At 49.9% G+C, this 23188-nt stretch overlaps 11 protein-coding genes across 11 annotated transcripts; 4 read left to right on the top strand and 7 right to left on the bottom strand.

The window, feature by feature from the left end:
• Window positions 1–295: 295 nt before the first annotated feature.
• M437DRAFT_46263 (uncharacterized protein) lies at window positions 296–3675 on the top strand (the record flags this gene model as incomplete). The annotated part of the gene is made up of 3 exons (XM_041021236.1): window positions 296–1721; window positions 1776–3160; window positions 3211–3675. Coding segments are annotated over 3 exons (3276 nt in total), but the record flags the coding sequence as incomplete, so codon positions are not given.
• Window positions 3676–4530: 855 nt separating this feature from the next.
• M437DRAFT_10872 (uncharacterized protein) lies at window positions 4531–5028 on the top strand (the record flags this gene model as incomplete). The annotated part of the gene is made up of 1 exon (XM_041018584.1): window positions 4531–5028. A coding segment is annotated over one exon (498 nt), but the record flags the coding sequence as incomplete, so codon positions are not given.
• A 571-nt stretch (window positions 5029–5599) lies between these two features.
• Window positions 5600–6163, bottom strand: M437DRAFT_65104 (uncharacterized protein; the record flags this gene model as incomplete). Its single annotated transcript, XM_041024547.1, has 2 exons — window positions 5600–5756; window positions 5811–6163. The coding sequence occupies 2 exons, from the start codon at window positions 6161–6163 to the stop codon at window positions 5600–5602; spliced, it is 510 nt and encodes a 169-aa protein (XP_040880808.1).
• A 692-nt stretch (window positions 6164–6855) lies between these two features.
• M437DRAFT_83501 (uncharacterized protein) lies at window positions 6856–8048 on the bottom strand (the record flags this gene model as incomplete). Its single annotated transcript, XM_041027946.1, has 3 exons — window positions 6856–6987; window positions 7030–7155; window positions 7209–8048. The coding sequence occupies 3 exons, from the start codon at window positions 8046–8048 to the stop codon at window positions 6856–6858; spliced, it is 1098 nt and encodes a 365-aa protein (XP_040880807.1).
• Window positions 8049–10915: 2867 nt separating this feature from the next.
• On the bottom strand, window positions 10916–11129 carry M437DRAFT_28463 (uncharacterized protein; the record flags this gene model as incomplete). The annotated part of the gene is made up of 2 exons (XM_041019137.1): window positions 10916–10960; window positions 11013–11129. Coding segments are annotated over 2 exons (162 nt in total), but the record flags the coding sequence as incomplete, so codon positions are not given.
• A 1474-nt stretch (window positions 11130–12603) lies between these two features.
• M437DRAFT_46272 (ATP-NAD kinase) lies at window positions 12604–14072 on the bottom strand (the record flags this gene model as incomplete). Its single annotated transcript, XM_041021237.1, has 4 exons — window positions 12604–12814; window positions 12875–13506; window positions 13562–13706; window positions 13756–14072. The coding sequence occupies 4 exons, from the start codon at window positions 14070–14072 to the stop codon at window positions 12604–12606; spliced, it is 1305 nt and encodes a 434-aa protein (XP_040880805.1).
• Window positions 14073–14815: 743 nt separating this feature from the next.
• Window positions 14816–15752, top strand: M437DRAFT_83498 (NAD(P)-binding protein; the record flags this gene model as incomplete). The annotated part of the gene is made up of 2 exons (XM_041027945.1): window positions 14816–14882; window positions 14938–15752. 2 exons carry the CDS (start codon window positions 14816–14818, stop codon window positions 15750–15752), a joined length of 882 nt encoding a protein of 293 aa, XP_040880804.1.
• Window positions 15753–15943: 191 nt separating this feature from the next.
• M437DRAFT_65099 (uncharacterized protein) lies at window positions 15944–17166 on the bottom strand (the record flags this gene model as incomplete). The annotated part of the gene is made up of 3 exons (XM_041024546.1): window positions 15944–16195; window positions 16247–16992; window positions 17049–17166. 3 exons carry the CDS (start codon window positions 17164–17166, stop codon window positions 15944–15946), a joined length of 1116 nt encoding a protein of 371 aa, XP_040880803.1.
• A 167-nt stretch (window positions 17167–17333) lies between these two features.
• On the top strand, window positions 17334–18073 carry M437DRAFT_45828 (mitochondrial ribosomal protein-like protein; the record flags this gene model as incomplete). The annotated part of the gene is made up of 2 exons (XM_041021154.1): window positions 17334–17487; window positions 17541–18073. The coding sequence occupies 2 exons, from the start codon at window positions 17334–17336 to the stop codon at window positions 18071–18073; spliced, it is 687 nt and encodes a 228-aa protein (XP_040880802.1).
• Window positions 18074–18564: 491 nt separating this feature from the next.
• Window positions 18565–20838, bottom strand: M437DRAFT_46141 (uncharacterized protein; the record flags this gene model as incomplete). The annotated part of the gene is made up of 3 exons (XM_041021216.1): window positions 18565–19121; window positions 19302–20245; window positions 20297–20838. The coding sequence occupies 3 exons, from the start codon at window positions 20836–20838 to the stop codon at window positions 18565–18567; spliced, it is 2043 nt and encodes a 680-aa protein (XP_040880801.1).
• Window positions 20839–21224: 386 nt separating this feature from the next.
• On the bottom strand, window positions 21225–23136 carry M437DRAFT_45526 (Metallo-dependent phosphatase; the record flags this gene model as incomplete). Its single annotated transcript, XM_041021099.1, has 5 exons — window positions 21225–21781; window positions 21837–22197; window positions 22250–22507; window positions 22560–22891; window positions 22989–23136. 5 exons carry the CDS (start codon window positions 23134–23136, stop codon window positions 21225–21227), a joined length of 1656 nt encoding a protein of 551 aa, XP_040880800.1.
• Window positions 23137–23188: the final 52 nt, after the last annotated feature.

Here is a 23188-nt window from a genome sequence, read left to right as displayed (position 1 = left end):
TGCAGCTACTCCTGACCAATATTGGAATATGTTATCCTAGCAAAGAGAAAACAATGCCGAAGCCTTTCGCTGTCTGAATATTTTGTGATAAAGTCCGGGGAATGTTGCGCGGAAGAGGACTAATCCCGAACAGGCTAGGCCAAGTTGCCGGGAGTCGGGGGTGCATGCGCATGACGAAGCATCAAGTTTGGTTAAGTTGTTTGTGATGCTCACCGTGTCTTGACACAGACGACAGTAGCCATGAGTGTGCGTGGTGTTGCTACTGAAAGACAGAGCTAGTCGCTGACATGTTCGCGTACAGGTGTCAGAAAGCGACAAGGCTCAACGCTACATCGCCAGCCTCAATGCTGCCCGTCTGAATGGCTCCTGGTCCGACGTGCCCGAACTGGTTCGCAAGGTCGACAAACACGCGCCGCACCGAAGATGCCTGACACTTGCTGCCACCTCTGAGGCCCACACTGCTTCATCGTCCAACCGCCGTCCGGGAACCCAGACCTCGGCCGCTTCTCATACCACCCTCCTCGATCAGACTCCCAAGCTCGTACAGGCCATCGAGTCCGAATCTGCCCACAAAGATGATGCCTTCCAGGCCAATGTCGCCCTCCATGAGATTTACTTCCTTCGCGCTGAGTGGTCTACCGTACTAGGTGGCCTGAAAGACGATGTTTGGCTACAAGTCTCGCCTTTCGCAAAGTCGCCCGCAGAATTGACTCCCAACACTCGTCTGGCCTTGATCAAATATTGCTACTTTCTGGGTGTCGCCTCCGAGCAGAACCTCTCTACAGAAAGCGCTCTCCGCGTATACAGCCAGGCTCTGTCGGCCATCGATCAGGCTCCTGTAAACTTGGCTAGCTACCTGGAATATCGTACATGGGCTGCCCGTCTGCTGGGTCGCATCTGCACTCTGCAGTCGAAGCAGGGCCACACATCAGCTTTGTCCACCGCGAACGCCGCTTTGATCTCATACAGAGCATGGGCTCGTATCTGGACGGGCGATGCGGCCTCCAAGACCGCCGCCCCGAGCTACTCCCTTGGTCCCTACGATGTCTCCAACAAGGATGTTTGGGCCATGTACTACAACTTCCTTTCCTTCCTTCTGAGCACCGACCTAGTCTACACGTCCTCGGCAGAATCTCCTTTGGCTCTTTACAATTCCGAGTACCCCGCCAAAGATTTAGCCAAAATGAGGCTGCGTCAAAGATCCGAGCTGAAACAAGTCGAGGCTGCATACGAGAGTGTCCTGCTGCACAAGACTAGATTCCCTCATGCAAATCAATCTAACGAGGAAGTTGAGCAATGGACAAACTCGGTTGTTTCCAATTGGTCTATCCTCTGCGGCCCGAATTGGCGCGAAGTTGATCTTGGAGAAGGCGGTAAAGCTGCCGTCAGCCGTAGCACCTTGGACATTCTTTATCGCGCCGCAACCAAAACCTTCCACTCTACGCTAATTCTACGTCACCTTTTTACGGTTCATGCCTCGCTGGCCGAGTTTGACCTCGCTATCAAAGCCTTCGACTCATACACAGATATCACTAGCCGATCAAAGTCAAGAGCTGAAAAGACTGGACACAATGAACCAGGTCTAGACAGTGATGATATTGCAGTCTTGACCGCAGCCCAAGCTATCGGAGTCTTATGCAGGTATGGCTCACAAGCCGAGGGCGAAAAAGCTCTCGAGATTTCAAAGCGTCTTTCTGACTGGCTCAAACAACCGCGCCCAAGTTCGGCCATCACCGTCTCTAGAAAGGATGAGGATGGTCGTCAGCCGGATAAAGCCGCCATGAATGACGAGACTGCAACTGGTATCCTCATCTCAGCTGAGTCTTCTGTCGCTGCTTATCGCGCTATTGGTGAAAGCCAAGCCAATTACGCTAGATTGACCCACGACCCAGCACAAAGATCCGAATTCAGAGAAAAGGCTATCAAGTCATTAAGAAAAGCTGCCGAGATGTCATCAAGTGGCAACCTCGACCCTGAAACTGCGCTCTTATTGGGCACTGTTCTTGCCGAGAACCGTCAGCTCTTGCCTGCTACTCAGGTCGTCAAGTTTGCTTTGGCTTCCTCACAAGACGACGAATCTAGCAGTACTGCCCGCAAGTCTCAGATGATCCCTCTCTATCATCTTATGTCATTGCTTCTCACAGCCAGAGGTGATTACGAACACGCAGTCGAGTTTTGTGATGTCGCTTTCGAGCAGTTCGGAGGGGCTGACATCATGTTTGGAGACGCTGATGGCGAGGCTCTTATCCACCAAATGGAAGACCCAGAGAAGGAGGCATTGCTGCAACTCCGTCTGACGCAGTTGGCTCTTACCGAAACGCTTGATGACTCCGAGATGGCAGTCGACGCGGGCTCTCAAGTGCTTGCACTGTATCACAAGCTCTACGCCACATCGACTAATGGCGTAGCACCACCGCCACCCAAAGACAGAACTTCTCTGATTGCGCCATCTGTCAAGACGCAAGGCACACTCAAGAGCGTCAGGGGTAGTATGATGAGCCGCTCAAAGTCCACAAGAAAGAATGCAGAAGGTCCTGCACAAGAGAAGGATGTACCTCCACTTCCAACGGCGAACAATAACACCTCGATACCGGCAGCGACCACTACCGACGAGAACACATCGCATGAAAAGCAGCACCACAAGATTCATCTACCTCATCATCCTCTAAAACATCTTCATCATCACGGACATGCAACCGATCCCGAGAAGGCTGCTCTTGCTTCAGAAAATACTCCCGCTGTTGCGACGAAAGAAGAGTCTAACGAGAACCAAGCATTGCGAGAAGTCCCTCACAACCTTGAATCCAAAAAGCAACCCGCACCCATTGGACACCCAGATCAACCACCATCGCAAGATTTACGCTTGCCAGCCCCACACCCGACAAAGGCATCTGCAGCACCCCGTCCGCACTATCCGTCTGCCAGGCAGAAGCGGCATACTGTGTCTCTGCTTATCGAGGTCTGGCTACATATAGCAGGGCAGTATACCCGCAGCGAGTTTTTCGAGGATGCAGAAGGCGCAGTCGACGAAGCACATAAGCTGGCAGAAGAGCTTCAGCAGGCTGTCGCACGAGAAGATTGCTCTGCAAAGGCATTCGATGAGAAGGGCTGGGGAGGTGGCCGCAGTGTGAACAGACTGTGGGCAGACGTCTGGGCCGAGGTATGAAGTCTCTCTTCGATAAGTTACACTACAATACTGACACTACACAGCGCGGTGCTCTGGCTGCCGCCAGATCCCATCCTCACGACGCGCTCGCCGCCTACGAGAAAGCACTATCCCACTACCCCGACCACGCCGCTGGTATCGTAGGCATCAGCTCCATTCTCCTAGACATCTACTCCCAAGCCATACCCGCCGAAGCTCCCAATCCCAACTCCATCATCGCCCCTTCCACACCTTCTACGCCTACAAACCCCAAAGTTCTTCCTACGGACCCTACCCCCAGTGTTGCTGTTCAAACACGCCTAGCAGCCAGAGACAGAGCATACTTTTTGCTCACCGCACTGACCAAGACCGGCGAAGGCTGGGATGACAGTGAGGCTTGGAGTTTACTTGCCCGCGCACATGAGGAAAGTGGACAATTGGACCGTGCGAGAGAGGCGCTCTGGTTTTTGGTTGAGCTTGAGGACGGGAGACCGATTAGACCTTGGAGCGTTGTTAGTTGTGCGCTTTAATCATGTCAATCCGATCATATAGACTTTCGACGCTACGGGCGTGTAATATAGAGCTACTCAAGGCGAGTTCTGTTTGTTGCTGTACTTGATTCTCACTCACTCATGTCACTATCATCACTCACTTTTCCCAGAATTACCGCTGTCCAGCGCTTTTGACAAGTCTCAATATAAACGACCAAAGCTGACTTTACTTTCCGCCTGCAAGAAGGCACAGTGGTCTAGTGGTCTCAAGACGCTTTGCAGACATTACAGGTGGACTTATATATCGGACCTTCGAGTGTTTGGCTGGTATCTAGGTCCTGAGCTGTAAACAAAGAAACTCGAGTTCGAATCTCGGCTGTGCCCATTCTTTTGTTTCTGTCATTTGGCCGATTGTTATTGTAGTGGATGTGTGGCATTTCTGTTCAGTTGAAAGAATTGCTCGTTGGGAGAAGACATATTGATGTGCGCGCCTGCATAGGCCGGGCGCGTACATATCAATGTTTCCTCTTGATTGGACAATACGAAAGACCAAGATCACAAGATGCGCAAGCGCGGAGCAGCAAACACGCCGACCAAGGAAGACATGATAAACCACAACTGGCGTGTCGACGTGAGAGTCAGACTTCTCTCACAATTCAAGCAGCCGCCTCGGACGTGTGATTGGTTCTGATAATCCCATCGTATCGATCTCTAGAAACAAAGGACCAGATGCATTGCGCGACTGACGTCTTCTATACCTGTCCGGATGGCGACGTGCCACCCATGCCGTCTGACACCGCCATCATCGAAGCCTGCAACAATGCGCCAAAAGGATTTTACCAAACAAGAAGCATCATATTCTTGTCCCAAGAACTCGTGGTCAAGCACATGCTCGTCACTGTCGAAGAATGCCGCAACCAAATCAAAGCGCACAAATTATTGGATCCATCTGTCGTTGTGGTTCCTAAAGTGTACCGTTGCTTTTCGCACAACGAGAACATTTATCTAGTCATGCAGAGGATACACGGAGAAATCAGAGACAAGATTGAGGATTTGCAGAGTGTGAAGCGTGTAGCTGATATCATTCGCCACCTTCAAACACACAAAAGCAGCATACCTGGTCCGTTGGAAGGTGGTACTTCACGCGGCCTGTGGTGGGAGGAAGAGCCTGTGGATCTCAAAGGCGAAGTGGCAAGATTCGAGAAGTATATCCAGAATAGATTGGTAGGCAAGCAGCAAGGCTGGACCGTGGAATTGGGCGAATTTGTCTTGAACCACAACGACATTGCGCCGAGAAATCTCGTCTGGATGCCTGATGGAAGGATCTCTCTCATCGACTGGGCTCATGCTGGTTTCTATCCTTGGGTCTTGGAGTTGGCTGTTCTGGAATTCAATACACAGGAACGCAAGGATGTGGGCTTTACATTCCCTTTGATCGACGAGTTTGAGCCCCTAAGTGAGTTGGACCGGAAAAACAAGACCTCGTTGCAGTTGGCTTGGTTCAATAGTCACAGGTACTCCATGTAAGTTCTGCATTGGCCATATCACAACGTTGACACTAAGACGAGCTCAAAATCAGAAAGCCTTTGGACCCGAGGCCAAGACATCCTACCGAATGTCTGTGCCCACCTTGTCTCTGCACTAAATCGCGCTCTCAGCCAAGCAAGCCAGTAATTCCAGGCATGACTGCCAAAGAACTCAGCGAGAGAGCCTGGCAAGACCTCAAGGACAAAGGTCTCGTAGTGTAGCTGACTGCTTGCAGGAGAGTTCTGATGCTGGTATATTCACTTGACCTCACATGCGCTAGTTCATTGTGAGATTGAACGGGAAAAATGATGTATCGATTTGAACAACTACACTTGTTCGTATCTGCTCTGTGTTCCATGACTGAGTGCTCCCACACGACATTGCTGAATGTCTAAGCAATCTTGAAACCCCTCGAAACAATTTCCACGAGCTATACCTAATGAGCTGCAGTGAAGGTAACGGTTCCCTGCACCATTGGAAGAGGTGTTCGATCTTGGAGTGACAAATACTTGAAGAGAAGATGGGGCCAGAGAGATGCAGCAGCATCGGGACGAATCCATCCTACACTGGCTAGAACCAAGATAACATTGTAACTAGAGAAAAGGTCAGTTCCGGCGTCACAATCCTCAATGAATGACTCGACTCACACCCACCAACGGCATCCAGAGCCACCACCAGACATATCGTACTGATCAAAGCGACGCTGAGTAACCAGAAGATTATGAGACATGCTAATCGTGAAGAAGCTGATGGCTTCGAAGTCCCAGTATCGGAGTGTCGAGCGACTCTCAATATAACTGTAGGAGGTTACTTCCAAGTTGCCGTCGATATATCCAGCTTCAGCTGTCATATTGTACTGAACACTTTTGTTCTCCCCGATGATGAAAAAAATCGACCAGTGATTGTCACTGGCTCTTGTGTTTGGCACTCTGCCAGCGGTATGACACACAACTCTGACTTTCAGAACTTGAGCAGCCCAATCCTCAGGTTTCACGTTCATATTTTCGACACAGATTGTAAAGAAGGTTGAAGTGTTGTGGTCTAAGTTTGAGAATGGGATCAAAGGGTTATAATGATTGTTTGACCAAGATTTGCGAGAGCACTGTTGAGTTTTGCGATTGGTATGAGGTCTTTATGTATTCATCTCTTGAGCTTTGCCGCGAGCCTTCATCGCAACGTGTCCAGCGGTACAGATGCAGACTGCGTACTGTGAGTCACCAATCATAAGCACTTTTGATGCCTTCGATTACGGTCAGTCGGGTGTTGGCCTGGTAATGGACAAGGACTGTCAAAACCTACACCCTGGCGGTAAATCCGTAGGTTCAGACAGGCTCCTTGATTCGAGCAGAGACAACTGAGACATCGATTCGCCAATATTGAATCCGTACGTTCCTTGCTCAATGTCCCACTTCCTGTATCAAGAAGAATGAGTCGAAGCTACTCGGATCATTGAACAGAACGGATAGCATCACTCGATTGGACGGGACGTGAATTTGATTCACGTCCAGCAAGGTTCCCTAGGTCAGGCGTAGTCAAGATATGTCATACCAGCGTCACATAAGCTGATTTCCAGAACAAGATATGAGATATCGGTGTGACTATGTGCTGTTCATGTCTGCTCAAATTGATAGTATGCTCGACGGTATCATGTATAAGGTACTCTTGATATGCTCAAACAACAGCCCATGATGATCAACACAGTGGGATAGCAGCAACAAGCTGCTCAATTCGACCCGTAAGCCATCCGGATTTTACACCAGGCACAGCTTTACCCAATCGTGGTAGGTTGAAGTGCCGACAATTACCATCGCCGTCAAGTGCGTACTGCACACAAGTCGTGTTAGAAATACACCAACCATGACAAACATCGAGAGTGTGGGCAAGTCCGACGTCATGCCCACTACCATTGTCCCAGTCGTCTCGCGGTTTCTCTAGACGTGGCATGATATACTGATTGAAAACATCGCTATGTCGAATAGTCCTTGACTGGCCCTGCGTCGATCGTTTAGTATCATATTATGTTTCTAAAAGTGGAAAGTTCCTACCTCTTTCAAGTTCGACAGCCACTGTTGCTCAAATTGCCACAAATCCTCAATCATGTCTGACTGCATATGATGATATGAGATAGTCGGGCTACACCATATTCTTGTATCATAAGGAGGCACCGGGCGACCATCGGGAGAAATGTACGGGACGATACCCGGATAGTCACCTTGGATGATGGGCCACGCGCCCGTCAATTCGACGCCTGCATCGGTGAACGCCTTTCCGAGAACGCAGTCGCCAGCCCAGTGTCCATCCGTAAAAGCCTCGATCTCTTCTTTATGCGTGTTGAAGTGCTCAACTACCATGCGCATCGCTGGTTGAGAAACAATGTAGCCGGATCCGCCATGGGCGAAGCCCACTGGGCCGATGTAAATATGAGAACCTGAATAAAAAGGCTTGGTGTGATCCAGCGTGGCCAGGTGATCCAGAAGAGAGGACCGTATGATATAGGTATCAGCATCGATGAATGCGTACCACTTCATCTCAGGATACTCGTGGAACGTTCGGTTGGCCATAGGCAGGTTTTTCCACTTGTCTAATTTCCAGCCAGGATTCTCTGCGTTACCAGACCATGCCTCGTTTGTGATCTCGTTCGGCATACCGTGAAGCTCATCTGAAGCCAACGACCCTCGTCCGTTATCGCGCAGTCTACGATACAACTCGAAGTCGGCATTATTGTCCTTCAACGCAGGACTGACAGACTCCAAGGCATCGACGATCGTATGCCCCTGATATACTTCTGCGTGATCGGAGAACACCATTCGATTCGGGAAACACTGTAGCATGGTCGAAAGCTGAGTTGGCAATCTTGCTTCCAGCTCGGTTGCGCCAGTTTTCATAATGACCAGTACCTCGTCTGCTCCTGGTATTTCCCAGCAAGAGGTGCGTGGCTCGATAGCGAGGGGATTGGACCCGGGTCTGTCTGCCGCAGATCTTGCTATTGTCTCCCACTGCTGCAACGATGTTGTTGCGCTGTAACAGAAAAGAAGCAATCCGAGAGTAGCGATTGCTTGCGTTAGCGACCGTCGTGACCATCTCTGAAAGCTACGCATGGTCGAAACCATTGGCAGATATATCGTAGCTTTCTCGTGAAATGAGACCACAAAGGTAAGTGTCCGGAGCAGTTCTGTCGAAATGAGGATTATGGATGACTCCTTAGAGATGACAGAAGCAGAACAGCATCAAACAAGGACAGGTACAGTAAGAAGCGATATGTCAGGGTGTTGCGAGACCTGAGGGCTCAAGCCATTAAAAGTCCTAGAGGACCTCACTTGTTGAAAGCGGACACATGCTACGCCGCAATTCCATTCCACTGTGCTTGACAAACCGATAGGACTAGACTTGCAGGACTCAAATTGATCAGCTTGTCACTATATAGGTAACCAGTGAGCGATGTTCAACAGATTGGAGGGCGCTTACAGCGTCTCCGTGCCTCTGTAGATCGGCGCATGGCTTACGGGCTTTGCTCAAATTGTCGCATTGTTGTTCCCCTTTGACTCGGGTGATTTCAGTCATGACTTTCGAGCGCTCTCTCTTCGAACATCAGTGTCGCTTTCTTTTGTGTGCTTGCCGCAGGTGTAACACTCGGCAGCAAAGCAGCGAAAGCGCACTTCGTTGTCTTCTTCCATTCTGAAAATGATCATGTCTGAATAATGGAGGCCTAGGTTTTGGTTGACGGATCATGTCAAGACTCCAACTATTGCTCATCGGACTGCTGCATATGTAACTTGTTAGACATATGTTCCCATAGCCAGGCTCGGCTGAGCGCCGAGGGGAGTATTTCGGGCCCAAAGATTCCATTCTAGGGGGCAACATGATAACAAAATCACCCTCGCTTGCCTTACGAAATCTTTGTAAAGCATGTGTCGAGGTCAGAGAAATGAAGCGGCTTGAGAAAAGCGCGCGGCAAAAGAAACGCAGCCAACCGAGCACGGTTCCTGCCGTGTGACCAACTTCTCTACCTTCGATTGTCACGAACCAACAACCTCTTGACGTCTGCATCATATGCAGGAACAGCGCTTTTTGGAGTGGAGCCATTGGCTCAAAAAGCCGATGCACATGAGATCAATGTATCTTTTATGCCAGAATATGGCCGACAGCATCGACCTTGCTTGCTTGCCGTCGCGAGCTCAAGAACCTCCAAGGATTACAGCGAATAGAAGGTCAGAATAGACAGTCTGCAAGCTGCACACTATCCAACGGACGCAGAAACACTCTGTATTCATCAGTAGTATAGTATGTAGTCAGACTAAAGGGGACAGGTGCATAGAAAGTCGTTAAGAAGCCGGCTTTACAAAACTTCTATCTAGTCACTACAGCAAGAAAGATGATTGCAATTAGCAGACCATAACTTGAAAGCTTGCACCAATAGACAACATTTCAGAATAAATCTACCAAACGCCTTAGAGAGTCTCTTGCCAAATCCTTGCATCCTTTTACGATAGCTCCTTCCCTTGCTTCTAAGCTGCAGGCTCCAACACAACCTCTCCTGGCTTTTCGCCCTCTTTCCTGAAGTCATACTCTTCCTCGCCAACAGGAGGATAACCCTCAGGATGTGCTCTTTCGAAAGCCCTCTTAGCTGTCCTATACTTCTCAACATCGTCTATATCTTCCATGTAGTTCGTAGGCTCAGGATCGGAAGCTGCAAAGTAGTCACCAATAGTTTCTGGCCGCTTGGGATGTATAATCTTGAGATCGTCTGGAAGAATAAAGATATCGTCCGAGGGATCGGGACTGACGTAGCGCTGGAGTTTTGGTCTGAGACCTTCTTTGATTTGACGGGTTACCATGTCTTGACGCCGCTTGCGAGATTTGTTTCTTGCTTGTAGCTTGCTGTAGGGCGAGAGATCCCTATCGATGGGGCTTCTGCGTGGAGTACGGCGCTTGGAACGAGCTCTGGGCATACAGAAGAGATGTTTGAACTTGTCGATGAATTTGTCGGTGACGCCTTTACCGGAGCCCTCGCCTTGCAATGGTGTGGTTTCAGAAGCATCGACATCGAACTCTGTGTGGTCTCCGCCACCGTTAAGCTCCTCGAACCATTCTTGAGTGCCCCAACGTTCCATGCCTTGGGTGAAGTGAGGCATGTATTCCTCAATAACATCCAATAATTGCTGTGGTGTTGGTCGGGCTTCCGGCTTAAATGAGACCATAGCGTTGAGAATATCCAGTAGTTCCGTGCTGTAGTCTCTGCGGAGAGGGTTCTCTGCTTCGCGTGCTTTTGTGCGTTTGGGAAGCGGCATATAGCGAGGTTCGTAATCATAGTCGAAATCGTTCCACTTGATGTCTTCTTGCCAAGATACTACTCCCATCAAAATGGATTGCATGGTGTAGCCAATTTGCCAGACGTTCTGTAGAAAGTGTCAGTACAATCTTTACCAAAGGCAGGATTGTGTGTGTTGAAAGACATAGATTGTGGAACAACCATGGATGCAGGGAATGAACTCGATTGTGATCTAAACTTGATGCACTTACCGTATAAGAACCTCCAGGGGCTTGCCATGACCTGTTTCACTGTCAGTATATTATCAACAGCGACAAGAGCCAAAAAAAAAACTCACTTTTTCATACGGCCGAGTCGTGTAATTTCAGGAGCAGACCAGCCTTGTGTACATCCTCCGTACATCAGATAGTCCCATGGATCGCCTTGATCATGTTAGTTTGGTCATCACTATACTGTTCGGCTAGTATACGAACCTGGATATGTGATGTGTGCATTCCCAAAGTCGCCAAGATAAACCGGAGGATAAGCCTGCTGAAGTCAGCCATGGACATGCAGATGAAGCTGAAACAGATGTGCTCACGGGGAAGCTGTTGTTTTTGCCTAGAGATCCAGGAGCTCCAAGGAATATGTTTTCAGGCTTGAAGTCGACGTGGACGACTTGATAGTCTTTTTGACTAGTGCGAAACTTCGTATCCATAACCACAGCAGCAGAAACAAGACGGTGCAGTATATACCAAGCGAATGGCTCCGGGATCTGTCGATGGCCTGTCATAGTGGACCTCAGATCTTCTGTACCCTGCGTCTTGATAAGATCGAAGAGATCGCCGAAAGCGAAATAGGGCGAGTAGAACCTCCAAGAGTCAAGTGACCAAGAGCAATGCTCAGCACCCAACAAGGGTACAGTGAAGACCTTGTCTGGAGGCGTGCCATTCGGTACCAGAGATCTCTGTATGAAGACTTCTTTGATGTGTCCGTTTCCTAGAGTTCCATTACTTATGACCTGTTCCGACCGCACTTCGGTATATTTGAGGACGACGCGATCAACAACTTTTTGATCTGCGTTATTGATAAGATTCCAAAGATATGCTCTACCGAAACCACCTGCACCGAGCTTGCCTCCTAATACCCACGAATGACCTTCAGGTGCATCTTGTCGAGGAAGAGCGCGCAATTCGATGTCTATCCGGTCGTTGCGGTACGGATCGGGGTAGTATCCTCCAGCATCTGACATGTTTGCAAAAAAATCTGTAGGCGACGGTTCACAGACTGTATGATATGTGCTGAACTGCAATATGTACAGAGATCGAGAGCGTTGTTAGTCAGGTATATGGTATGGAAGGTAACGATTATTGTTTTCAACAAAGGACTTTCCGGATCCGGACTCGATCATTTTGAAAGGAACGACTTTTTCGCATTGAGGTACCGTTTTCAAGTCTCTGTGTATAATTCATTGTCATTAAAGCTTTTGAAAGCTCTTGGTCGAGACAGATCAGATATGATCCACGCAGCAGGAAGGTTTGCATTGTCCACAATATGATCGACTCGATCATTGTCTATGTTGGATTAGTATGTCAAAGGAAGCTAGTTGACACGCTCAGTTGACCCAAGTCAAGTCAGCCTTATAAATCGCTGATCTGAGCATGATGTAAATTGTCATATGGTACAAAAGATGCTATGCAAGACACGAAGAGTATGGAGGGCGTATAGTCTACTAGACTCTGCCGAAGCTCACGGAGTCGACGTGCCAAGGTACGCAATGGTCGTCACATTGATTTTGATCAGCGATGGAGACAGTAAACAAGAAGTCCTGATGCGTAACCACGACTTGTTCCTGTTTCGTGACGACTCAATGTCAAAAGGTAAGTCTTGGGGTCGAAGTTGCCAACGGTTGAATGACGGAAGAATGTCGGCTCTTTCTGTTCCAATCAACGACTCAGGGAGAAGCTGCTACCGCTGCAGCATCACGTCTCACCAACAGTGCAGGGTATGTGTCTTTGGGACTTATGCTCTGGGCTGCCTACCATTTTTGAATAAAGATAGCTTCTTGAGGAAGGTTTCTATATACAATAAATTCGCTCAGATATGGCTCCAAATCAAAAGTGGTGTAGGTAATAGGTATCTTATTAGCGAAACAAAGGTAGTAAGCCAGATTGATGCATATCGTCCTTCGTTCAGGACTTGTTCTCGCCATCTTGCTTTTGCTCGCCCTCCTCCTTTTTCTTCTCTTCCGTGTATGGCTTTTGCTTCGCTCGTGAGTTCCAATCCAACGAGCGCGAAATGCTTTCGATCCAGTCCTCGCTGCGTTTGTTCAGAGGTAAGACACTGGGGTAAGGGAACCGTGACGCAGAGATGGTGACATAATCGCCAGGGTTGAGCTCGGTTCTATTTGATGCTTGGTCAGTACTTTGAGGAAGGACGCGTAAAAAAGGGACTGTAACATACCTATATTTTCCATCAAAACTGGTGTATGCAGAACTGCGCGCGTCGTATGGTACACCAATGCGCAAAACCATAGTGTCAGGAAGGATGATTGGCCTGAAGTTCAATGTGTGTGCAGCAATGGCTGTAAGAAGAATGACGGGATTGTCTGGATGACAAAGACTTCCACCTGCTGCCAGATTGTATGCTGTACTGCCTGTTGGTGTAGCGACAATCAACCCATCAGCTGCAATGGTGGTAAAGCACTCTTCATCGCCGTAGACGTCTAGCGCGACCATGGATCCTCCTGGACCTCTGTCGAGAACAATCTCGTTGAGGATGTGGTATGCTGCTTCCGGCTTGTGTGTGTGGTGATCATCAGCTTCGGCGCCCACAAGCTCCTCGTCCAGTCTTCTTTGTTTGTGGTCATCATCGCTATCGCCTTCGCGACGAATGCTTCGCATAATAGTGCCTTCAAAGCGAAGACGCAGAGAAACAGTAATGCCGTCATTGAAGGCTCTGGGTAAAATGGATGTGTACCTCGCAAAGTCGAATTTGGTAAGGAAACCTAACGATCCCATGGCAAAACTGAGGACAGGAGGTACGATGCGTTGGAATAGAAGAGAAGCGAAGAGAACTGTGCCATCACCTCCAAGCTGTTGCGTAATGTCAGTAAGCTATTCATGACAAACTTGTAGGTATGGCACTCACAGCGAGAACGATATCGAACTTGTGTGGCGTCTTTTTGCAAAGCTCTTCATCCCAGTACTTGAGCCTGCTTGTCTTTGATTCGTCTCCTTCGAGGATCCACGGAATGTCGAAGGTCTTCAAATCCTTGAGTTTGTCCTGAACATATCTGCAACTCGTCAGTCGCCGAATTTTGTGTTCGAAATTCTACGACTTACACAGTGTACTGTGCCTCTTTCTGATCCAGCAACCACTTTGTCAACTCTGCCGCCTTAACACAAAGAGTGGCATCAGTGAGCTTGGTAAGCACGAAGATATTCTTGACCTTGAGCATCAACTTGACTCGACCCAGGCGCTTGGACAGCTCACGGATACCAAAGGCCATGTCGGACAATTGCTTTTTCGTGAGCAACCGTGATTGCATGTGATCACCATGTTGTGGTGGTGTGCCCGTGAGTTTGTCTGCCGGTCTCTCTTGATGCTCTCCCTCTAGACTCTGCTCATGCTTGGTACCATCCTCTTTCTCTTCCAACATGCTATGAATGAAGCATGATGTGTCGTTACGCCTTGCGACGGGTCGCGACATGTTGGTTTTGACGATTGATGATTTGCGTCGCGGTGTTGATTGTCCTTCGAAAATGACCTGCCGAGTATGCAGTTAGGATTGATGTAGGAGAAAGGATAGTATCGACTAGAAATTACTTCGAGGGCTTGTTGCTCGTCACTGCTGAATTCGTCGTGGCTCTGAACACGCGGGTGTTAATAGGCAGGAACAAAGACCGGAAGCAGCAAATTTACCTCCCTCCTTGCGCTGACGCGTTCAGCAAGAGCATCTAGCGCCTTCTCACTCATTGTCTATCTTAGGAATGTGCCAATTGTCCTTGAGGAATGTGTTCTGTTCGAAATTCCCGTTCTTGCCGCATCCGTGTTTTCATTGTGCATGAAATCCGTCGTCATGCGGCTCTTTGGCCGCAACTGATTGTGGGGTTAAGTTTTTATCTTATCTCCATCTGGTGGGGATTGTTCTCATCATGCCGAGGTTGATTTAGTGTTGGCAACGATTGACACAACTTCCCCTCCCAGCCCCTCTCTCCTCTGATCCTTCGTATTCGTTGCCCGGGATATATACAGTGGTAGATCAATGTATAGTAAGCTTACCGATTCCTCGGTCGAATAAGGTAGTATGTCACTTGTCCATTCCGTCTTTCCTCTTTTCCCATCTCCTCTCCTCCCGTACCAGTCTCTTCACCTGTTTAGTCCAGCTATAAAGGTCAGAACATGGCGGAAATCACAATCAACGATGCAGACCTACAAGCTGTCAAAGGCAAGGTCGTCCTAATGACCGGTATGCCGCGAACACTACCTAAGCGGCAGTCAATTGTTCTGACTCAATGCAAAAGGCGGCTCTTCAGGCATTGGCCTCGCAACAACAACCTTGCTTCTCAGTCTTGGAGCTAAAGTCATCAATGGTGATATGAATCCTCCACCCTCGCAACTCGACTCCGAGTCGGCAGACTCGTACAAATATGTCCGCACAAACGTGACAATCTGGCCCGAGTTGGTGACCCTCTTCAAAGCAGCCTTGGACCTGCATGGCCACATCGATCACGTCTTTGCCAACGCAGGAATGCGACCCGTGGCCAATTACCTCGCTCTCGACGAGGACACCAACGGTGACCCGACTGAGCCAAATCATATGACCTTAGACGTAAATCTCAAAGCCGTCGTCAACACGGCTTGTCTGGGATTACACTACATGCAAAAGCACCCCGCTCCCAAAGACAGTGTCCAAAGTATAACACTCACCGGATCCACATCATCAATCTACCGCTTCCGCGCTGCTGATTATGGTCTAAGCAAACACGGTGTCTTGGGCTTGTTGCGTGGTCTCGCTCCCGTCACGTATCCTGACCTGCCTATACGTGTCAACGTCTTGTGTCCTTCCTGGACAGTCACTGGTCTAACCGACGAATCGAATTACAGGGGTGTGAAGGTGAACTTGCAAAGCGCTGAGCCGGTAGCAAGAGCTGCTGTACTGTTGATGGCGGACGAAAGCAGACACGGACAGATGGTGTTGAGTGCAGCTAACAAGTACAGAGAGATTGAAGAGGCGGTTTTGCTAAAGGCCATGACTCCTGAGATCAGAGGCCAAGAATTGACAGAGGACGAGATTTGTGCTGCTGTGGCTGCGAACATATTTGGACAGGCGCAGTAATGATGTTATTTCCTTGACGACTTTCGTAGATGAGCAATCTCTAAATCTTAGCAGTGTACATATCACGAAATTCCTAGCAATCCCTTGGAAAGCGCAATCAACTTTGCTCAGAAAAAAATAAGATGGTCTTTGATCTTGGTACACTTTTTCGTCCTACTATTACATTGGTCTTGCTCTCAGCATAAGATTGTCTACCTTACACAGGCATCCCATGCCTTGAGAGCGGAGGCTGCAAAGCTGTTAGGCTCAGGGTTTCTCGCTGACAAAGCAGCGGCCAGCGTGCTCAATCTCTGCTCATATTGCTGCACAATCTGGTTTGCGCGAGCAGCATCAGGCATGTTAGAGCCCAAAATCTTGTATGCAAGGCTGAGACCGTGGTAAATGGACATCTTTGAGAGGAACTCGATCGGCGAACCGACTGCTGGGAGATCTGTCTCTGCGGGCTGAAAATTGTTAGTTTTAGTGATTGTAGGGAGGAAGTTGAGAGCACATACTTGGTTTGCCTCGTTGAAAGTAGCCATAAATCTGGTGGCGTAGGCCTTGACCTTGCCACTCACGTCCTGACCACCTTGGTATTGTTGTGCGTAGACGGCATGCAACTCCAAGAACAGACCAATCACAGCAGGACGTGTCCTAGGGTCGTCTGGTGACAGTTTTCTTCCTGTACCGTGGTCTGCCGACTCGAGCAATTCAGCCAACTCATCTGCCTGCTTCAATGCCTTTTCCAACCGAGTCTGCTCCCAATTTTCTAGCGAAGCGGTTTCGCGCAATGCATTGAGGACCTGATTTAGCACGGCGTCGTTCTTGAGAGTGAGGCCAGTGGCATGCGATCGTCGCAGCGAGCGTAGGATAACAGGGAATTGATCGGCCAATTGCAATTTTCTCAAAATCTTCTCTTGGAGGGCCAGATCCGGGTGTGGGCGGGCTTTGTGCAGACCCTCAAGGAGAGAGGGCAATTGACGCCATTCATCGTTCTCCTCGATCAGGCGCAGTGCTTGAAGGACCAAAGGCTTGCGAGCGGGGATATCCTTTCTGCGGTCGATGTGAAGGAGAGGGATCTCTTCGTCGCCGAGAGTTGCGTAGGCAGGGTTGTTTTCCAGTTCTTGCTTGAACTTGTCTCCGAAGATGAGATGGCGCTGGCGCTTGTTCAGGTAGGCGGGAATGAAGTGTTTGGTACGGAGTTGGAGGAGGACATCATCGAGTTCGGGCGACGAGGTTTCGGCAAAAACAGGTAGGGTGGCTGGACAGATTGTCAGGGCTAAGAAAGTGATGGCGAGGAGGGCTGCATGTGCATACCAGTATTCCTTTGAGCAGAAGACGAGGCAGTGAATGAGCGAGTCTGGGTGTTGCGACGAAGAGCAGAGACAGCCGAACGCTGAGTGCGCAATGCACACGTCCTACAGAGATCCGTCATGATTGATTGTGTCTGTTAGCAGAGTAATTGTCGAGCAATTCGCGGTCGAGAGTCGCGGGCTTGCGGCGTCGTGATTGGCCCGCCGAACTTTTTGCGGACTGCGGAAGCCCGTCGAGCATCAGCAGCAGCAGCAGCGAGCATCCATTACATCGACCACGCACACGACCATGTCTACTCCAGCACGGCCACTGGCTGCTCTCAAATCAGCTCTGCGCCAATTGCGCGCCGACAAGCATCACTCGCGCTACTATGCCACCGCCGCTCCAACAACCACCGGCAGGCCCGTAAACTTCCACCCCGGTGCCATCATGACCGGCCGCAGTACGACACACCACCTACTTGGACCTCTACCCTCAGCTCTGACCTGCTTCCAGACAGCGAACACAGCATGAAGAAGATCCCCGTCTTCCCCGCCGTCCCTTCAGCACGCGCAAACTGCAAAGACCCCATCGCCGCCATCACTCAGACCCAAATCTCCACCCTCGACCCTAATGGCGCCCGCACCCGCCTCTTCAGTCGCGAGAACGTAGACCGCGCAAACGTCGGTGACATCCTTCTCGTTCGTCTCAAGAACGGCGACCAATACGCCGGAGTATGTCTCAACATCCGCCGCCAAGGCATCGACACAGCCATCCTTCTGCGCAACAACCTGACCCGCGTTGGTGTCGAGATGTGGTACAAGATCTACAGTCCCAATGTCGAAGGTATCGAAGTTGTCCAAAGGAAGGAGAAGAGAGCAAGAAGAGCAAGACTTTACTACATGCGCCAGCCCAGACACGACATTGGCAGTGTCGACAACATCGTCAGGCAATACCAGAGACAGCGTGCCATGTTGCGCAGCTCAGAAGTCAAGAGCAGGGATTCCAACTCGCGCAAGAAGAAGAACAACAAGCGTGGCTCCAACTAGACCCACCATCGAGAATGTTGCATTGGGCGGCGTTTTTGAGTGGGATTTGGAAAGAGAAGTCATGTCTTCTGTATTTATATCTGTACAAATTTTATGTTGAAAAGATTCACAAGGCCAGCGACTGTGCTGTGGTCATATTTCGAGACTATTGGTATATCAAACGGCCTTGATTTTCACTGAAGTCCAGTGTACGATGCAGACAAGTTTCAAGAAATCGCATCCTGAAAAAACGTCTCGGCATGCACCCTGCACGTCGAAGTGTATCAGTCCAAGCCTCCTGGTATAACGAAGCAGAAAAATGAGTACTCGATGTACTTGTAGAACTTGGTGTAAGTTATTAGAAGACGCAGTACGAGATACAGCACTCAAGGCAAAGGAGCCACATGCTCCAAACTCCACCACCTACATTCTAACACACAACAAGAGAAAAACAAAAGTCGAGAAAGAAGTGAAGTGAAGTGTAAATGCTTTTCTAAAACCTCCCCTTGTCTCTAAACCTTAACCCCAATCTCCTGCACTTTCTCCTCTACCTCCTCTACATCCCCCAAAGCCCTTTTCACCTCCTTCAAAGCCTCTCTGGCTCTTTGCCAATCCTCAATATCAGTTTGTCTCAAAACACCTCTTTCGTTTTCTCTAACAACCGTCCTAAGCACATCTTCCACTTCTGACAAGACCACACGTCCATGTTCGCGCACTTCGGCTGCCCATGTTTCTCTCTCTCCTTCCCATTTCTTTTGTAAGCGGCGAAGTGTCCAGACGAGACCTAGTGCGGCAATAGCGCCGGATTCTGCTAGCATGGTGCCGGAGGTGGCGATGTAGAGCCACACGCCCAAGGCAGAGGTTGCGCCGATGGTAGTCAGGGACTGTGCAAGCAATGCTTGAGCGCGGGCTTGCAGGGAAGGAACCAAAGTATGCAAAAGCTTTTGACGTGTAAAGTGGATAGCCAGGGGCCAGGGCCTAGAGTGGAAGATATCGATGCCACCTGTTTGTGCAACCTTTGCAGTGAGAGCGTGGGTGTTGAGCAGGTCTGCAGTGGTCGGTTGAGGGACTTTATCAGTGAAGAATTTGCCAAAGAAGCCTTTTGAGGTTTTAGTCGTTGTGGGAGCAGAGGAAGGTTGGGAAGGAGCGAGGAAAGCTCTTTCCTTTGAGATTGCTTCTCCAGTCTTTGGATCGACTGCGCGGTCGGAAGCGTGCATGGCATAATCAGGATTGAAGTTCGCTACACCACCTCTGCTCCGGAAGAATCCTGCTTGTTCGATTCTGCCAGCGAGGAATGCGAGGGTGGATTCAGCGTCTAGCAGCCAGTGTGAACGTAGCACTTCCTCAGAGGCAACGCCCACATCGTCGACACGCCAGAGAAGTCGTGACCAGGTTGTTCGTCGCCAGGACCGCGAGTCTAGTGCATTGGCAAGAGAGACTTGAAGATCAGTGTGTGCGTGTTGTGCCCAAGCCGATATCGCTTGTGAGATCTCCTGGCGTTTTTGATCAGGGATGCTGTTAGAGATGACAGCATTGTTAGCGACTTGTTCGGAAAGAGCAATAGCGTCGGCTGCAGAGTCGAGGGTAGATCGGATATGTGCTTGTACAGTTGGTCTCAAGCCTACAGAGTCACCAGTAACTGGGTCAATAGGATCTGAGGCGATGAATTTGATGATGGCTTGTATGTTGCTGGCTTGCCATTTTGAGTTGAAGATGGCACCGTTGGCGACATCCTGGCGGAAGAGATCGAGAGCTAGTCCAGCCTGCTCAATGTCGACGGGAGAAATCAATCCAGTGTCGTTGGTTTGTGTGCGACGGCTGTCGCGTGGTACACTCAGAGCGACTTGGATGAGATCTTGTTCTGCACCTGTGACACCCAGAGGTGTGGCTTCAAGAGCACTGGAAAGACGACCAAAGTCCATGCATCCTTGGATTCCTTCTCCTACAACAATTGCCTTGTGGACGGGGTAGCGGACGAAGCCTGTACGGCCAGAGGAAGCGACGGGAGTCTGCAACGGAGGTACCAAGATGGCTTCTGCCAGTCCTGAGGGGTCAGCGGTAATGTTAGGACCGCTGGGTGTATTTAGAGTCGTGATGAGGATCTCGAGATTGTTCTTCTCCAGGACACGCGATGGGATGTTCAATTCATTTACAAGCGGGTTCATACGCGGAATGTCGTCTTCGGCTCCGTATCTGTCCAAACATCAGCATTCGCACAAGAAAGCAGATATGATGTTCTCGTACCTCAGAAGCAAAGGCTTGCCGTCTTGCGATGGCTGCTTAAGCATCTTCTCCCATTGACCCTCGTCTCCCAGGGCATCGGCAAGCAAGACACGTGCAAGTTTCCTAGCAGCAACATCTCCATCTCGTCCCAGACCAAGCAGACCAATCCTCACAGTAGGTCGTGAAGTCTCCAGCCCTCGCAAGGCAAGTTGTAGTCTGCTCTGATTCACATAGTCACTAGCGATATCCTTCAGCCGGTCCAGAGAAGCATATAGTTGTTGATTTTCTGCGGGAACGTTTGAGGGAGGATTGATGGCTGTCCTTGAGGCTAGGTTGGTCGCATGTCTGATTTGTGCACGCTGTGATGTGTATGGGCTGTTGGCATGTGCGCGGGCGAGTCTTGGGTTATGTACAAGGCGCGTGGATGCGACAGCGGATGGCTGCTTGCGGGCAATTGACGATCCGGACCGCCATGTTGTTGATGGCGTATATGTGGAAGCAACCAGACGAGCGCAAGTCTTTGGCGACAGGGGCCTCCGTGCCAATGGCACTCGAAGAAGCATAATGACTTTCTCAATCGTGTCTCTCCTCCGGCCTGCCCGCAACGAGACATGGCCATGCTGTATGCCAAGCGTCGTCAAAGCTCCCATGACATGAAGTCAATTTCCATCATGAATATCCACGATTTCTTACTTTGGTCACCTAAAAGATAAACGGCGTTTCAATAATATTTTCATCCATGCAGTCAATGCATCGCGCGCTGTTCCTTGCAGCTGTAATATACATGTCCGCGCTACAGGTCGTCATGTTGGCCTAAAATAAAGACTTTCTCACTAAAAACTCCTCCACCATACCGTAGGGGTATCTTACTTTCTGGCGCTACGACCTGAGCCCGAAGACCTGCGTATCTTGTTAGCCTCCTGTCACAGCCAAAGGACAGTTCCAATACTCACATGCTTATCCTTCTGGCGACACCAGCCAGCTTCTGATCGTTCTCGGCTTCCTGCGCCGCACGCGTCAAAGCATCATGTCTGGCTGCATCACTGTTTCTTCTAACCTCCTCACCCGAAGGAGGAAGTCTCTCGTTCTGCAAATCCACCTTGCGAGCATCCTCAAAGTTGGTGATGGCTTGCTTGATACCCTCAGCTCCCAGCATCAATGTGCCTGCAGGCAACTTTCCTCCACTGGCAGTCTTCAATTCAGTGACACGCTCCGACTCCTCGCGCAAAACTTGGAACACTCTTGACAGACGACCGATCGCCAAAATCTTGTTCTTGATGGCACGACGCTTGGCCTCGGTGCTCTCTGGATCCATGCTTGTTACGTTTGATGGAAGAGGAGGCGAGTGTGGTCCAGATGAGAGGGGAGTCTCTTCTTCGAGCTCCTCCTTACTGCAAGTGTTGAGAATGGCAATGAGCATGTCAGTAATCTTCTCGCCAACGAAGGGAAGCGACCATGTGAAGACGTCCATGAAGTTGGGAAGCCAGTAGGGGTGAGGTGTGCAGTCTATTTGCTCGTCAGCTCAAAATCTCAATTCCTTAGCATCAATGGAAGCACTCACTGAATTGACGAATGTTCATGACATTGTTCTCATACTTGAGAACAGCAGCCTTGTTGTTGTAAACATCCAGGTAGTTGGGTGCACTGAAGATAGTCATGACACTAGGGAATCCAGTAGTTCTGGTCTTGCGGTACATGCGGTATCCAGCGTCTTGGGCTTCGTGTGCGCGAATGATAGAGAGCAGGTTGTTCTTCTCTAAGAAAGCACATGCAGCGGGGTATGAGAAGAAGTATGAGCAACCTCTGACATGGTTGTGGACAAAGTATTCTTGCGTCTTTTCTTGACCAAAGTCCTCGAGCGGGTCAGCCCAGAGAATGTCGCACATCAGACCGTGGGTAGGAGGTTCGCGGAAGCGATCGATCTGTATAGCATATTAGTATGGAACAGAGCAATAGAAGACCAGCGCAACGTACGCTCTTGAGATCCTCAAGTGTGTGCAGCTCGGGACTGAGACCACCGTGAATACACAGGAACTGCTTGTTCATAACAGCAGCGAGGGGAAGAGCACAGAATGACTTCATGCAAGCCTCGTACACGGCCTCGGAGTATTTGTGCTTGCACTCCAGCTTGAAGGTGAAGTAATCAGTCAAATGGCGACATTCGTGGTTACCGCGCATAAGCCAGAGAGTGTTGGGGTACCAGATCTTGAGGGCCCAGAGGTAGAGAACACACTGCATATCATGTCAGATCAGGAGCGGCCCAGAGCGGGTGGGAAGAGCGTACCTCAATACTGAAATATCCACGGTCGACGTAGTCACCCAAGAACAGATAGCGTGTGTCCGCAGGGTCGCCACCAACTTCGAACAACTTCATCAAATCGTAGTATTGACCATGAACATCACCGCAGACAGTAATGGGGGCATCCATCTCCAGAAGGTTGGGCTCTCTCTCGAGCACCTTTGTGCACTCGCTCAAAATCCATAGTGCCTGGTCCTCGGTGAGGCGACCCTCGCGGTAGAAGTGTTGCTTGAGGAATTGTAGGTTGGGCTTATTGGGGTCTGTGGGAGAGAAGAACTGCTCGTCGGTGGGTGGGTGGAAGGCGGGCGCTTGCACGTCTGTTGAAATACGGGTCAGCTTGGTCTGTCGACGCATTGAACAGTATGGACGAGCTCCCAAGCAGTGCAGAGCAGAGGCTAGGAGCTGAGTACATACCCTTGCATACTCTCTCCAGGGTGCTAACCTGGGTGCCGTCCTCCATGGTATGGAGAGTGAAATCAATCTCGGGGACAGGTCGCTTGTTGGTGACAGCGCGCACGGCGCTGTCGATGTATTTGTCCTGCTCCATGGGTTGACCGGACATGATTGCAGCGTGTCTGGTTGTTGCAAAAAGGTCAAAGTCGAAGTTGGTGGAG

Source organism: Aureobasidium melanogenum (assembly GCF_000721775.1).
Source record: "Aureobasidium melanogenum CBS 110374 unplaced genomic scaffold scaffold_7, whole genome shotgun sequence".
NCBI lineage: Eukaryota > Fungi > Ascomycota > Dothideomycetes > Dothideales > Saccotheciaceae > Aureobasidium > Aureobasidium melanogenum.
The sequence above is the reverse complement of the archived record's forward strand: the minus strand, read 5'-3'. Positions and strand labels throughout refer to the sequence as shown.